Raw genomic sequence first — 16,825 nt, 5'->3', positions numbered from 1 at the left:
TCTGTATTCACGTAGTGTGGTGTCTCTGAACCTCCACGGCATCACTGTGTAGTGTTGTAGTAGTCAGTGTCTCTTGTCTGTATTCACGTAGTGTTGGGTCTCTGTACCTCCACGGTGTTCACTGTGTAGTGTTGTAGTACACCGTGTCTCCTGTCTGTATTCACGTAGTGTGGTGTCTCTGAACCTCCACGGTGTTCACTGTGTAGTGTTGTAGTACACTGTGTCTCCTATCTGTATTCGAGTAGTGCGGAGTGTCTGTACCACCACAGTTTTCACTGTGTAGTGTTGTAGTACGCCGTGTCTCCTGTATCCCTGTCTGTATTCACGTAGTGTGGTGTGTCTGTACCACCACGGTGTTCACTGTGTAGTGTTGTAGTAGGCTGTGTCTCCTGTATCCCTGTCTGTATTCACGCAGTGTGGTGTGTCTGTACCGACACGGTCTTCACTGAGTAGTGTTGTAGTAGGCCGTGTCTCCTGTCTGTATTCACGTAGTGTGGTGTGTCTGTACCACCACGGTGTTCACTGTGTAGTGTTCTAGTACGTAGTGCCTCTTGTACCACTGTCTGTATTCACGCAGTGTGGTGTCTCTTTACCGCCACGGTCTTCACTGTGTAGTGTTGTAGTAGGCCGTGTCTTCTGTCTCTATTCACGTAGTGTGGAGTCACTGTACCACCACGGTGTTCACTGTGTAGTGTTGTAGTAGGCCGTGCATTTTGTACCACTGTCTGTATTCACGTAGTGTGGTGTCTCCGTACCTCCACGATGTTCACTGTGTAGTGTTGTAGTAGGCCGTGTCTCCTGTCTGGATTCACGTAGTGTGGTGTCACTGTACCACCACGGTGTTCACTGTGTAGTGTTGTAGTAGGCCGTGCCTCCTGTCTGTATTCACGCTGTGTGGTGTCTCTGTACCTCCACGGTGTTCACTGTGTAGTGTTGTAGTAGGCTCTGTCTCCTGTCTCCCTGTCTCCCTGTCTGTATTCACGTAGTGTGGTGTCTCTGAACCTCCACGGTGATCACTGTGTAGTGTTGTAGTCGTCCGTGTCTCCTGTCTGTGTTGACGTAATGTGGTGTCTCAGAACCTCCACGGTGTTCACTGTGTAGTGTTGTAGTAGGCTGCGTCTCCTGTATTCCTGTCTGTATTCACGTAGTGTGGTGTCTCTGCACCCTCCACGGTGTTCACGTACTGCGTCGGAGCCATGGCGTATTGGTGATCGACGTCCTCGTACGCTGATGTAGAGGCATATACGTTTGTAGCTTGGGCATCTGAAACAAATAACACTTCAAATGTTACTTCAAGTACGGAGTGTATTTTATGACAAATTTTCGTTTGCATTACTCGTGTCCTAGCATGTTTAGTGTACAAAGCATTCTTGTGTTTTTGACTGTCTAAGTCATTCTGATTCTTGTTTTTTTTTTGATTACATCATGCATGTAACACCTATAACAAGGCATATTCCACACCTTTGGTCTTGTTCTTGTTGTGCGTCCACAGGGCGACGACAACGACAGTGACGACGCTGCCGAAAACAGCACCGCCAACAGTTCCAGCTGCTACGTAGACGCCACTGGGGGAGGTAACACACGCTGTAAATGGGAAACAACAGTCACTATCCTGGGTCAAAATTCGAATTTTGTTAGGGCTCGGGGCTCACGCTACCAGAACAGAGTCGGAATTACAATCAGTGAACGGTTTCCCAACACGTGGACACAAATATCTCCCCGAATCTGTTGTCGTGCTCTATGAATGATTACTACAAACATTAATGACCATAACAGTGTTAAACTGAGTAGATGTAACATTGCTCAAACATACTACACAATCTAAACAATAAACATAAAACAACATGGTAATCGTTTAAGTGTGTATACTTTATTTTTATAATGTATGCAATTTCAAACAATGTGAAAACGTATCACTCCAGTTGTTTTAAGTCATTGCATATGTTTAACTAGTCAACTGCACAACATAAAACAGTATATGTAACTCTGGTAAAGTTATACAACATTCTCGGTGTCTTCAATGATGGTCAGTTCTGTGACAGTCTTGTAGGTTGAGCTCCTCATTTCAGGAAGAGATATTGATAACTTTTAACAATTGATTGACTTTTCTAGTACTTTTTTGGTTATTATTATATGCCACGTTTCTTTGGCGCCCTATATGACCTACTTCCAGATCACTCTAAGGCGCTTCACAAGTTGTTTTCCCCTCGATTATTGGATGTCAGTCTCAAACGTCACATTACATTATCAATCGCAACTCCCTGGGGCATCATACAACTCTTGCAGCCACTAGGCGCACCGAGTTAATGTGACTTTGGCATCCTTACTAGGAACCCATTCACAGCTGGGTGGACTGGGACATATAGTCACAGTACTTTGTCCAAGTTTACTGCACATTGCTGCACTCGCAACTAGTTTCACTCCGAGGTTTTCACTCCCGGTCACAGGTCGGCTCGATCCAGGCACCTCAAGCTCGTTGGATCACTAGCCTGGCGACAGCTCACAGCTCGCCCACCACGCCCCACGAAAAATGTTTTTGTTTTACTTGTCCAGCAGATCTGGGTTTTATCTGAAGGTAAAGCCAGCGTCCGTCACGAGCCTACCTGGACATTGCTGTGTCGTTGTCACAGGGGGAGTACTGATGGACATACTAGTGTCACCTGGGGGAACTGTTAATGCAGACGATGATGATGCTGTTGTGGTTGTTGTAGAAACTGTAGAAACTGATGCAGAGTGTGTTGACTGGGGAACAGTCACATCTGAAACAAAGGGGAGAAGTTAATAAGTACCAAAAGGTTAACACTTTTCGTCTTAGTCACATTCTGTTAGTGAGCGAGTGAGTGAGTGGTTTACGTAATTAAAGGCACAATGTCACACAATAGTTTGGCCTATAGTGCGTGCGTGCGTGTGTGTGTGTGTGTGAGCATCCTAGGGCTGAGTGTAATGAAACATTACAGCGAACAACACAGCGAAAAACAAGGGTGCTGAAACACACCAGCACCGTGTTTGATTCAGAGGATAGTTAGTAATATTGAGAGAAAAGCATTATTTCTTTTTAGAGAAGTGTGGTGTAATATAGTGCCTTATCACGGACAATAATAAGTTTCTGCCCTTTTTGCATCCCACAGAAATTTACTTAGTCAACGTGATAGCATGATTCGGCTGCAATTAAATCATTCACGTCTATAATACGTACAAAGACCTTGTGTGCATATTTTGCATTTGTGTACACTTTAGACTGTATTATTAGGGTAGAAACATGGCTCGTCTTCTGCTTGCTTTCGGCACTCTGACAGAGAATACACAAGGTCAAGTCAACTGTTGAAGTACCCCTGCGTAAAAAGCAGTATCCTTCATCTGAAACACCAGTCTGTTCATTTCCTTGTGAAGCATTGGACTGTTCCTTGGCAAGCCTTACATTAATTTTTCCCTAATGTGTGTATGACAGTTACTTATATACCGCTGGCTATGTATATACCGCTGGCTATGTATATACTGCTGGCTACGTATATACCGCTAGCTACGTATATACCGCCAGCTACTGGCTACGTATATACCGCCAGCTACTGGCTACGTATATACCGCTAGCTACGTATATACTGCTGGCTACGTATATACCGCGGTAACATTATTAATCAATATTAATCCTGTGGTAACATTATTAATCAATATATTGTAAAAAGAGTTCATTGTATGGATGGAGAATGATAAATAAAACACTTTTTTTTAAATTTGAATTTTGCACTCATTGACCTTTGACCCCAATTTGTGACCTAATTAGACATTTTTGAGCTTAGCAAACAACAGATTCGTATTCAGCAGGAAAAACTACCCTAGAAAATGCTATTTGCTGGCTTTTACTCAAAAATGCCTCATGCATCATTAAACTCCACATTTCTTAGAAATTTGACTAGACGAAAAGCGGGTGTGTTGTGACAGGCGCTGACAGTCTAAGGGAGATAACTTTAGCTACCAGAAGTTAGAATTAATGCAGACACTATCAGTGAGTTGGGATATATTAATGTTGCACGGCAACTGGTAAGTAAATCTACATTATTGAAGCAGTTTTGTACATCTCACCAGGATATCTGGTGGTTTCAGATTATGTTGATGTACAGATATTTTAGAAACAGCCGTTTTGTGACTGGTTACAGAATGTATGTTGTAAGAGGCTGTGCTGAAGATTGATCTTTCAGTTGGGGGAATGTCCAAAATGATGCATGTCTTGGGTGTTTATTTTGTTGTCAACCAACGGCTTGGTGCTGACAAATCTAATGATGCAATGTTGTTGCTGATAATGAACAAAGAAAACACAGCGCCTCACATATCACCATCGTATTGCTCGTCTGACTGTCGACATTACCCACACACTGCCACCTGGATCCATTGTCTAGGGCTGAGTTGATCCTGAGAGTCACATTGTGTTGTGTGGCATCACAGCTCACATTGACCCGACCTGACAGATACAAGTTGAAGACGTCAGGGTTGGATAAACCAGGACTGAAGGAACCTTGTGTTGTGGAGAAGACTAATGTATCATCTATGTTCCACAGTCTGTCTTGTCCCCCAGTTGTGTTACTGCTGCAGATCAGGGTGAACAGTTCTCCGTCTGTCACTGTCATGGGGGAACTTGTCAGGACTAAAGAACCTGATAAAAATCGCACATGAAAAAAGATATCACAATCTTATTAAACCCGGGGACAAACATAAGTTAGTAAGTATAATGTGATGTACAAAAGATAAAGATTACTCGTATGCTGTTCTGCATTACAGGTAAAGACATTTGTCCATGCCGTTAATGTCATACCACGACTGTCTGTTTTAGTCTTCCTGATTGAAGGTTATTTCACCTTCTCGAATGTTTCTGAGTACATAGACATTCTTTTAATATTGAGAAGTAACTACTAATAACATGCTGAAGAATTCATAGCTGCAGAGCTAAAGTGAGTGAGTGAGTTTAGTTTTACGCCACACTCAGCAATATTCCAGCTATATGGCGGCAGTCTGTAAATAATCCAGTCTGGACCAGACTGTCCAGTAATCAACAGCATGAGCATCGACCTGTGCAATTGGGAACCGATGACATGTGGCAACCAAGTCAACGAGCCTGACCACCCGATCCCGTCAGTCGCCTCTTACGACAAGCATATGCATGGGTTACTGAAGGTTCATTCTGACACGCATCTTAAACGGGTTTGCAGCGCTAAAGACGCTGATTTAGTTTTCTGTTACATTAAATCCGAATCGGGATTCGAACCCACTACCTTCAGAAAGTACTCAATGATGTATTCCGAAATACAGCATGTGTTACATCTGACCACTTTCTGAAAGGCAATGTGTATTGCATCACCGTTGTTGTGAGTCACATTAACACGACACTGCAAACATTGGATTGGAAGACTATTCTGCATGAAGAACATATGAACAAGAGTAAATAGTTTATATTACGATAGGTGTGCTGTTATGACAGTAGCAAGGATCAACTTCAATATTTACCTTTAACTTCAACTAAAGATAGTTCAAGTGCATGGAACAGCTGCGATCACTCAACACAACGCCAAATAGGGCGGGTCTCAGGTCCACATTCTGACGCCGCCCACATCCTCACGGTGTATTGCTCGGTTTCCCAGACGCATCAGCAAGTGTATACCTTGGGAAGCGATGTCAATGTGACGGCAAGGGAAGAAATATTATCTGTATAACACTGCACTGAAGTAGAGGATAATGTCAGTTACGACTTAAAGCCGAGAGCATCGTCATCGTCAGTAAGAAGAAATAACTATCATCTAACACTGTTGTTTTACAACAAAGATCAACAATATTACTCCTCACATCTCTGATGTCTTGGGAGCCAAGTCTGAAGCCAGGTACGCGTTTTATAAGTACCGCCGTTTTATAAGTACAGCCGTTTCATAAGTACCGCCGATTTATAAGTACCGCCGTCTTCACTGGTATTAGACAATACCATGTCAGGGACACCAGAGATGAGCTTCAGACAACGTACCTAAACATAGAATGTGACCTGGGCGTTGGAGGGAACGCTTTAACCACTCGGCCACCTCACCGCCTGACCAAACCACCAAAGCCATGACACCAGATAAAAGGTGTGGATTCGAGGGTCTAAGACATCAGTTCGGACATATGTACCCAAGTAGCGTCTGCCACATCTGACCTACTAGTGTCATGTTGGGATGAACGTCGTTGTTTTCTGATGCTACACTCATGTCCCAGAAGTCCAGGTAATACACATAGTGTGGTGTCTCTGAACCTCCACGGTGTTCACTGTGTAGTGTTGTAGTAGGCCGTGCATCTTGTACCACTGTTTGTATTCACCTAGTGTGGTGTATCTGTACCTCCACGGTGTTCACTGTGTAGTGTTGTAGTAGGCCGTGCATCTTGTACCACTGTCTGTATTCGCGTAGTGTGGTGTATCTGTACCTCCACGGTGTTCACTGTGTAGTGTTGTAGTAGGCCGTATCTCCTGTCTGTATTCACGTAGCGTGGTGTCACTGTACCACCACGGTGTTCACTGTGTAGTGTTGTAGTAGGCTGTGTTTCCTGTATCCCTATCTGTATTCACGTAGTGTGGTGTCTTTGTACCTCCACGGTGTTCACTGTGTAGTGTTGTAGTAGTCCATGTCTCCTGTATCCCTGTCTGTATTCACGTAGTGTGGTGTCTCTGAACCTCCACGGTGTTCACTGTGTAGTGTTGTAGTAGGCCGTGTCTCCTGTCTGTATTCACGTAGTGTGGTGTCACTGTACCACCACGGTGTTCACTGTGTAGTGTTGTAGTAGGCTGTGTTTCCTGTATCCCTATCTGTATTCACGTAGTGTGGTGTCTTTGTACCTCCACGGTGTTCACTGTGTAGTGTTGTAGTAGGCCGTGTCTCCTGTCTGTATTCACGTAGTGTGGTGTCTCTGTACCTCCACGGTGTTCACTGTGTAGTGTTGTAGTAGGCTGTGTCTCCTGTATCCCTGTCTGTATTCACGTAGTGTGGTGTCTCTGAACCTCCACGGTGTTCACTGTGTAGTGTTGTAGTAGTCCATGTCTCCTGTATCCCTGTCTGTATTCACGTAGTGTGGTGTCTCTGAACCTCCACGGTGTTCACTGTGTAGTGTTGTAGTAGGCCGTGTCTCCTGTCTGTATTCACGTAGTGTGGTGTCTCTGTACCTCCACGGTGTTCACTGTGTAGTGTTGTAGTAGGCTGTGTCTCCTGTCTGTATTCACGTAGTGTGGTGTCTTTGTACCACCACGGTGTTCACTGTGTAGTGTTGTAGTAGGCTGTGTTTCCTGTATCCCTATCTGTATTCACGTAGTGTGGTGTCTCTGTACCACCACGGTGTTCACTGTGTAGTGTTGTAGTAGTCCATGTCTCCTGTATCCCTGTCTGTATTCACCTAGTGTGGTGTATCTGTACCTCCACGGTGTTCACTGTGTAGTGTTGTAGTAGGCTGTGTCTCCTGTCTGTATTCACGTAGTGTGGTGTCTCTGAACCTCCACGGTGTTCACTGTGTAGTGTTGTAGTAGGCTGTGTCTCCTGTATCCCTGTCTGTATTCACGTAGTGTGGTGTCTCTGTACCACCACGGTGTTCACTGTGTAGTGTTGTAGTAGGCTGTGTCTCCTGTCTGTATTCGCGTAGTGTGGTGTCTCTGTACCACCACGGTGTTCACTGTGTAGTGTTGTAGTAGTCCATGTCTCCTGTATCCCTGTCTGTATTCACGTAGTGTGGTGTCTCTGAACCTCCACGGTGTTCACTGTGTAGTGTTGTAGTAGGCTGTGTTTCCTGTATCCCTGTCTGTATTCACGTAGTGTGGTGTATCTGTACCTCCACGGTGTTCACTGTGTAGTGTTGTAGTAGGCTGTGTCTCCTGTATCCCTGTCTGTATTCACGTAGTGTGGTGTCTCTGAACCTCCACGGTGTTCACTGTGTAGTGTTGTAGTAGGCTGTGTCTCCTGTATCCCTGTCTGTATTCACGTAGTGTGGTGTATCTGTACCTCCACGGTGTTCACTGTGTAGTGTTGTAGTAGGCTGTGTTTCCTGTATCCCTGTCTGTATTCACGTAGTTTGGTGTCTTTGTACCTCCACGCTGTTCACTGTGTAGTGTTGTAGTAGGCTGTGTCTCCTGTCTGTATTCACGTAATGTGGTGTCTCTGAACCTTCACGGTGTTCACTGTGTAGTGTTGTAGTAGGCTGTGTTTCCTGTATCCCTGTCTGTATTCACGTAGTGTGGTGTCTCTGAACCACCACGGTGTTCACTGTGTAGTGTTGTAGTAGGCTGTGTCTCCTGTCTGTATTCACGTAGTGTGGTGTGTCTGTACCTCCATGGTGTTCACTGTGTAGTGTTGTAGTAGGCTGTGTCTCCTGTCTGTATTCACGTAGTGTGGTGTCCTTGCACCCTCCACGGTGTTCACTTTGTAGTGTTGTAGTAGGCTGTGTCTCCTGTCTGTATTCACGTAGTGTGGTGTCTCTGGACCACCACCGTGTTCACTGTGTAGTGTTGTAGTAGGCCATGTCTCCTGTCTGTATTCACGTAGTGTGGTGTCTCTGCACCCTCCACGGTGTTGACGTACTGCCTCGGAGCCATGGCGTATTGATGATCGACATCCTCGCACGCTGATGTAGAGGCGTATACGTTTGTAGCTCGGGCATCTGAAACAAATAACACTTCAAATGTTACTTCAAGTACGGAGTGTATTTTATGACAAATTTTCGTTTGCATTACTCGTGTCCTAGCATGTTTAGTGTACAAGGCATTCTTGTGTTTTTGACTGTCTAAGTCATTCTCGTTCTTGTTTTTTGTGATAACATCATGCATGTAACACCTATAACAAGGCATGTTCCACACCTTTGGTCTTGTTCTTGTTGTGCGTCCACAGGGCGACGACAACGACAGTGACGACGCTGCCGAACACAGCACCGCCAACAGTTCCAGCTGCTACGTAGACGCCACATTGGGAGGTAACACACGCTGTAAATGGGAAACAACAGTCACTATCCTGGGTCAAAATTCGAATTTGTTTTGTTAGGGCTCAGGGCTCACGCTACCAGAACAGAGTCGGAATTACAATCAGTGAACGCTTTCCCAACACGTGGACACAAATATCTCCCCGAATCTGTTGTCGTGCTCTATGAATGAATACTACAGACAATAATGACAAACACCATAAACTGTTAAACTGAGTAGATGTAACATTGCGCAAACATACTACACAATCTAAACAATAAACATAAAACAACATGGTAATCGTTTAAGTGTATATACTTTATTTTTATAATGTATGCAATTTCAAACAATGTGAAGACGTATCACTCCAGTTGTTTTAAGTCATTGCATATGTTTAACTGGTCAACTGCACAACATGAAACAGTATCTGTAACTCTGGTCAAGTTATACAACATTCTCGGTGTCTTCAATGATGGTCAGTTCTGTGACAGTCTTGTTGGTTGAGCTCCTGATTTCAGGAAGAGATATTGATAACTCTTACCAATTGATTCACTTTTCTAGTACTTTTTCTGTTATTATTAGCGCCCTATATGACCTACTTCCAGATCACTCTAAGGCGCTTCACAAGTTGTTTTCCCCTCGATTATTGGATGTCAGTCTCAAACGTCACATTGCATTATCAATCTCAACTCCCTGGGGCATCATACAACACTTGCAGCCACTAGGCGCACCGAGTTAATGTGACTTTGGCATCCTTACGAGGTACCCATTCACAGCTGGGTGGACTGGGACACATAGTCACAGTTCTTTGTCCAAGTTTACTGCACATTGCTGTACCCGCAACTAGGTGTTTGTACGTAATCATGTGGCCACCATCTGGTCATATACCAACGGATTGGGTTGTTTAAGTACTGTACACTAGGGGTTGTGACAACACTGAGAGAGTCTGCACACAGAGTTGTGCACTGTACAATAGGGGTTGTGACAACACTGAGAGAGTCTGCACACAGAGTTGTGTACTGTACACTAGGGGTTGTGACAACACTGAGAGAGTCTGCACACAAAGTTGTGTACTGTACACTAGGGGTTGTGACAACACTGAGAGAGTCTGCACACAAAGTTGACTCCGAGGTTTTTACACCCGGTCAAAGGTGGGCTCGGGCCCCACGAAATATGTTTTTGTTTTACTTGTCCAGCAGATCTGGGTTTTATCTGAAGGTAAAGCCAGCGTCCGTCACGAGCCTACCTGGACATTGCTGTGTCGTTGTCACAGGGGGAGTACTGATGGACATACTAGTGTCACCTGGGGAAACTGTTGACGCAGACGATGATGATGCTGTTGTGGTTGTTGTAGAAACTGTAGAAACTGATGCAGAGTGTGTTGACTGGGGAACAGTCACATCTGAAACAAAGGGGACAAGTTAATAAGTACCAAAAGGTTAACACTTTTCGTCTTAGTCACATTCTGTTAGTGAGCGAGTGAGTGAGTGGTTTACGTAATTAAAGGCACAATGTCACACAATAGTTTGGCCTATATTATATATACTACAAACAAAAAGAATGGGAACACCCTACAATTTGATAGTCATATATAAACTTAAACGTGGTGAGGTCATTTATACTCTAAGGTAAATGCAACGTTTTGTGTGCTTAATGGGTACTTTGAACGACATGTTGGAAGAACATGCAGTGAAGCAACTGATTCAATATTCTAAGAGGTTGAGTGTAATGAAACATTACAGCGAACAACACAGCGGAAAACAAGGGTGCTGAAACACACCAACACCATGTTTGATTCAAAGGCCCAAACACAGCATCCTAGTGCATGTGGAAGTCAGACAGACAGACGGTGTGTGTGTGTGTGTGTGTGTGTGTGTGTGTGTGCGTGCGTGCGTGCGTGCGTGCGTGCGTGCGTGCGTGTGTGTGTGTGTGTGTGTGTGTGTGTGTGTGTGTGTGTGTGTGTGTGTGTGTGTGTGTGTGTGTGTGTGTGTGTGTGTGTGCGCGCACATCCTAGGGCTGATAGTTAGTATTATTGAGAGAAAAGCATTATTTCTTTTTAAAGAAGTGTGGTGTGATATAGTGCCTTATCACTGACAATAATAAGTTTCTGCCCTTTTGGCATCCCACAGAAATTTACTTAGTCAATGTGATAGCATGATTCGGCTGCAATTAAATCATTCACGTCTATAATACATACAAAGACCTTGTGTGCATATTTGCATTTGTGTACACTTTAGACTGTATTATTAGGGTAGAAACATGGCTCGTCTTCTGCTTGCTTTCGGCACTCTGACAGAAAATACACAAGGTCAAGTCGACTGTTGAAGTACCCCTGCGTAAAAAGCAGTATCCTTCATTTGAAACACCAGTCTGTTCATTTCCTTGTGAAGCATTGGACTGTTCCTTGGCAAGCCTTACATTTATTTTTCCCTAATGTGTGTATGCCAGCTACGTATATACCGCTGGCTACGTGTATACCGCTGGCTACGTATATACCGCTTGCTACGTATATACCGCTGGCTACGTATATACCACTAGCTACGAATATACCGCTGGCTACGTATATACTGCTGGCTACGTGTATACCGCTGGCTACGTATATACCGCTGGCTACGTATATACCGCTGGCTACGTATATACCGCTGGCTACGTATATACCGCTGGCTACGTATATACTGCTGGCTACGTGTATACCGCTGGCTAAGTGTATATTGCTTGCTACTTATATACCGCTGGCTACGTATATACCGCTAGCTACGTATATACTGCTGGCTACGTATATACCGCTGGCTACGTCTATACCGCCATTGATGACGTCTCCTGGTACACACACACACTGCACCTTTTGAATAAAAATGTACAAGCAGTGCATCAACTATCAATATCCTCTGGCACAAAGATTCCTAAAACCAAATATGTGATAGCAAAGTCTTTTAGTACAGTCTGGATCCTTCAGTCATAGCAATGGCTTGTATGCATTTATTTTCCACTTTCGCCTTCATCTTCATACTATGTATTTGACACATTATCGGATAGGGTTCCCACCTGTTCCTGTGATTTCCTGAACGGTTCTGTGGGTAATTATGTTGCTAAAATCATTAGTGAACCTCACTGCATGAATGAAAGCAGTTTCATTTGATTCATTTGACATGCATGTGAAGCAGTATAAAAGCATTCGTGTGGCATACATGTAAAAACGCCTTTGAAGTAATTATGCACTTAATATGCAAATTTGTGATCTAAACAGTTTGCCTGGAATATAATTCTGTCAACAAAAGGAAAACATTCAGCATGGCTTTGCATTTTTTTGCCAAAATGCTTGTAAAAAGTAGCTCTTCACGCAAAATCTAAAAGTCGCTCCATAAGGGAAATATTTGCAAAAATACCATTTTTTTCCTTCAGCATTTCCATGAAATCCAACATTTTGAAATCCTGTGGTAACATTATTAATCAATATATTGTAAAAAGAGTTCATTGTATGGATGGAGAATGATAAATAAAACACTTTTTTTTAAATTTGAATTTTGCACTCATTGACCTTTGACCCCAATTTGTGACCTAATTAGGCATTTTTGAGCTTAGCAAACAACAGATTCGTATTCAGCAGGAAAAACTACCCTAGAAAATGCTATTTGCTTGCTTTTACTCAAAAATGCCTCATGCATCATTAAACTCCACATTTCTTAGAAATTTGACTAGACGATAAGCGGGTGTGTTGTGACAGGCGCTGACAGTCTAAGGGAGATAACTTTAGCTACCAGAAGTTAGAATTAATGCAGACACTCTCAGTGAGTTTGGATATATTAATGTTGCACGGCAACTGGTAAGTAAATCTACATTATTGAAGCAGTTTTGTACATCTCACCAGGATATCTGGTGGTTTCAGATTATGTTGATGTACAGATATTGTAGAAACAGCCGTTTTGTGTCTGGTTACAGAATGTATGTTGTAAGAGGCTGTGCTGAAGATTGATCTTTCAGTTGGGGGAATGTCCAAAATGATGCATGTCTTGGGTGTTTATTTTGTTGTCGACCAACGGCTTGGTGCTGACAAATCTAATGATGCAATGTTGTTGCTGATAATGAACAAAGAAAACACAGCGCCTCACATATCGCCAGCGTATTGCTCGTCTGACTGTGGACATTATCCACACACTGCCACCTGGATCCATTGTCTAGGGCTGAGTTGATCCTGAGAGTCACATTGTGTTGTGTGGCATCACAGCTCACATTGACCCGACCTGACAGATACAAGTTGAAGATGTCAGGGTTGTTTACACTGGGACTGGTGGAACCTTGTGTTGTGGAGAAGACTGGTGATACACCATCTCTCTTCCACTCTCTGTCTTGTCCCCCAGTTGTGTTACTGCTGCAGATCAGGGTGAACAGTTCTCCGTCTGTCGCTGTCAACGGGGAACTTGTCAGGACTAAAGAACCTGATAAAAATCACACATGAGAAAAGATATCACAATCTTATTAAACCCGGGGACAAAAATAAGTGAGTAAGTATAATGTGATGTACAAAAGATAAAATTACTCGTATGCTGTTCTGCATTACAAGTAAAGACATTTGTCCATGCCGTTAATGCCATACCACGACTGTCTGTTTTAGTCTTCCTGATTGAAGGTTATTTCACCTTCTCGAATGTTTCTGAGTACATAGACATTCTTTCAATATTGAGAAGTAACTACTAATAACATGCTGATGAATTTATAGCTGCAGAGCTAAAGTGAGTGAGTGAGTGATTTTAGTTTTACGCTGCACTCAGCAATATTCCAGCTATATGGCGGCAGTCTGTAAATAATCCAGTCTGGACCAGACAATCCAGTAATCAACAGCACGAGCATCGACCTGCGCAACTGGGAACCGATGATATGTGTCAACCAAGTCAACGACCCTGACCACCCGATCCCGTCAGTCGCCTCTTACGACAAGCATGGGTTACTGAAGGTTCATTCTGACCCGCATCTTACACGGGTTTGCAGCGCTAAAGACGCTGATTTAGTTTTCTGTTACATTAAATCCGAATCGAGATTCGAACCCACTACCTTCAGAAAGTACTCAATGATGTATTCCGAAATACAGCATGTGTTACATCTGACCACTTTCTGAAAGGCACTGTGTATTGCATCACCGTTGTTGTGAGTCGCATTAACACGACACTGCAAACATTGGATTGGAAGACTATTCTGCATGAAGAACATATGCACAAGAGTAAGTGGTTTATATTACGATACTAGTATCAGGTAGCTCAACGCATATGTCAGGAAAATACTATTCCGTTTAACGAGCACCCACCTACGTGTTCTGTGAAGCCAACGAATGTCAGTAGCATCAGTCGTGAAATCCGATACATGACCATCATACAATCAGCGTGGTCCGTCTGTAAAATATACAGCAGTTGCTCATCCATTCTGTTATTCTACATATTGGTGACCTAGGCAGTTCCGATATTCCAGGACAGTGTCACAGTATGCACCCTCTTCTCTGATTTATCTCTGAAATAACGTTCTTTGATGTCAGCGTCTAAATCGCGTACTTTATGTTACACATCTCTATCCCCCTGAGAGTAAACCTGTGTATACATGTAGCAATGACACAACACCCTGTAATCACTGTGTCGTTTATATTGACAGTAAACGAGTCGTGTGTACACAAGTAACGGATACTGATCAGGTGCAAAGGTATGTACCGGGTATTTTCTCCAAGCGAAAAAGGGCCCTCATTCCCATAAATACTTTGATACGTTGACCTAATGTGAATGCCAGAATACCTTCGAAATATTCCAGAATAATGTACCAAGGAGTGACTAAGTGAGTATGGTTTTACGCCACTTTTAGCTATATTCCAGCAATATCACGGCGAGGGACACCAGACATGGGCTTCACATATTGTACCTATGTGGTGAACCGAACCCGGGTCTTCGGCGTGACGAGCGGGCGCTCTGGCCACTACGCTACCCCACCGCCCCTTGTACAAAGGAAGTGAGATGTAGGGATTTGTCCGGGTCAGTGTCACCATCCTCATCTAGCACTGCAGTGATGACCTATCTAAAGATAACAGAATATATCCTTACACCCTGTAAACAGTCGAACATCGTTGTGTTGAAGTTGAAGAAACACGTAAATACGTCGAGTTTCACAAGGTTCAACACAACATTAAATAATGGTTGAAACAAATTCGGAGGCATTTACTTCGAGACAACCGTTGGTTTCATACATCAAAGTTCCACACAACGGTGTTTATCTGTACTTCAAGAGCTTCGTGTCAACAGAGCTGCATTAACCTGTGTATGTACATAACATGGGACTGCCACGGGCGTACCGGGGTCATCGTGGCGTAGTCAGTAAGCCATCCGTCACAAGATACGATAATGTTATACAGTCAGCTTGGTGTTTATTTACTCAAACAAGGAAGTTGTTGTTGTTACGCATTCACCACTTGACACATTTCAGTGCAATATTATCACGCTATTATTATCAGCGTATACACCCCTCTGCCATCTTCACTCGCCATCTGCGGGAGTACAGCAGGCTAACTTTCATCTCATCCTCGATAATCTCCACTGGAGAGTTATCGTAACGTATACCCAGGAGATTATCGAGGATGACTTTCATCTATGCGAGTCTGATGAATTTTACTTTCATTCCTGTGAAAATCACGTGAATGGATCACAGAAATTCAGTGATGACACCAGGTGTTCGCGAAAAGAGTAGGTATGCCCTGCCCTACCCTACTGGTAGCAAATGCCATTGTTACGGCATCCCCCTTGTAGTCTCTCTGTGTGAATGTCAATATAGAAGTACAATGTATGCGTTTCACATTACAGCGACAAGTGTATTATACCAGTACTTACCTATCTTAGCCTGGTGGACGGGTACTCACCTATGTTATCTGTGCAGCCTACAAGGAACACGAGACGGAAGACAACTGTGTCAACTGAAGTTTCCTCTCCTCACCCTCAGTGTTGACAACACCAACCAACGGACTGTATAGCATATGGACAGAGCTCCAGATAAGATTAAGCTCATGAGGGTACTGTACCCACTGTATTTTTTTGGAGTGGGTATTATGAATGTTGAGTGGGTATTTCATTTTCCGTTACCCACTGCTTTCAAATATGTGCGTATTTCAGTCATTTTACTCACCTAAGTATTATGTCATTGAGTAAGTTTACTAAGCAGGTATGTTCTGAGTTATGTCATACCTAATCAAAACCAACTTAAATATAATGAAAATGATTTCATAGTACAACACTTGTCCTATACTAACAGTACGACTTGATATCAATAGATGTCTTTTTCATTACGCAAGCGATTTATATAAATATATTCCGTACGCATTTGTTTTAAATTTGTTGTGTATCTAACATTTTAAATGCGTAATTGGTACGCAACAATTATTTTTCAATGCGTAATTGGACATTTTCTATGCGTATTTTACCCGGATACGCAGCTTATCTGGGCCTCTGTATGGATACACCAAGAGTGATAGCAGCTACTTTGTCACTCACAGTTTGCAGACTAGAGCTGCGCATTTCTCAAGTCACAAGATATTGTAAATAGTAACTAGGGCGTGCACCTTTCCAACCCGGAAGTACGTTCAATGATTTAGGCTCAACACGATCGGGATGTGGTTTGATCTACCCACTGATATGTGGGCATGTTAAAGTCTCTCTCTCTCTCTCTCTCTCTCTCTCTCTCTCTCTCTCTCTCTCTCTCTCTCTCTCTCTCTCTCTCTCTCTCTCTCTCTCTCTCTCTCTCTCTCTCTCTCTCTCTCTCTCTCTCTCTCTCTCTCTCTCTCTCTCTCTCTCTCTCTCTCTCTCTCTCTCTCTCTCTCACACACAATGCTTTCATTGCTGCTTGCGAGTTTGAAAA

The 16,825-nt window shown here is 43.4% G+C and overlaps 2 protein-coding genes across 2 annotated transcripts in view; both read right to left on the bottom strand.

Annotated features, from left to right (window-relative positions):
- Positions 1-957: 957 nt before the first annotated feature.
- Positions 958-15,892, bottom strand: LOC124285219. Its single transcript, XM_046721416.1, has 5 exons — positions 15,834-15,892; positions 4,325-4,648; positions 2,604-2,759; positions 1,462-1,584; positions 958-1,263 (listed from the first exon to the last, which is right to left on the bottom strand). The coding sequence occupies exons 2-5, from the start codon at positions 4,620-4,622 to the stop codon at positions 1,091-1,093; spliced, it is 750 nt and encodes a 249-aa protein (XP_046577372.1). The 5' UTR covers positions 4,623-4,648; positions 15,834-15,892; the 3' UTR covers positions 958-1,090.
- The window catches only part of LOC124285217 (location of vulva defective 1-like), a 28,066-nt gene continuing 12,211 nt past the window's right edge, over positions 971-16,825 (bottom strand). Inside the window, exon 7 of the mRNA XM_046721411.1 lies at positions 971-1,002. The gene's annotated coding sequence lies outside the window, so the exon portion shown is untranslated. The remainder of the gene's footprint in view (positions 1,003-16,825) is intronic.

This window comes from Haliotis rubra, unplaced genomic scaffold (assembly GCF_003918875.1).
Source record: "Haliotis rubra isolate DU_JTF1 unplaced genomic scaffold, ASM391887v1 Scf355, whole genome shotgun sequence".
Lineage (NCBI taxonomy): Eukaryota > Metazoa > Mollusca > Gastropoda > Lepetellida > Haliotidae > Haliotis > Haliotis rubra.
This window is presented reverse-complemented; position numbering and strand designations above follow the sequence as displayed.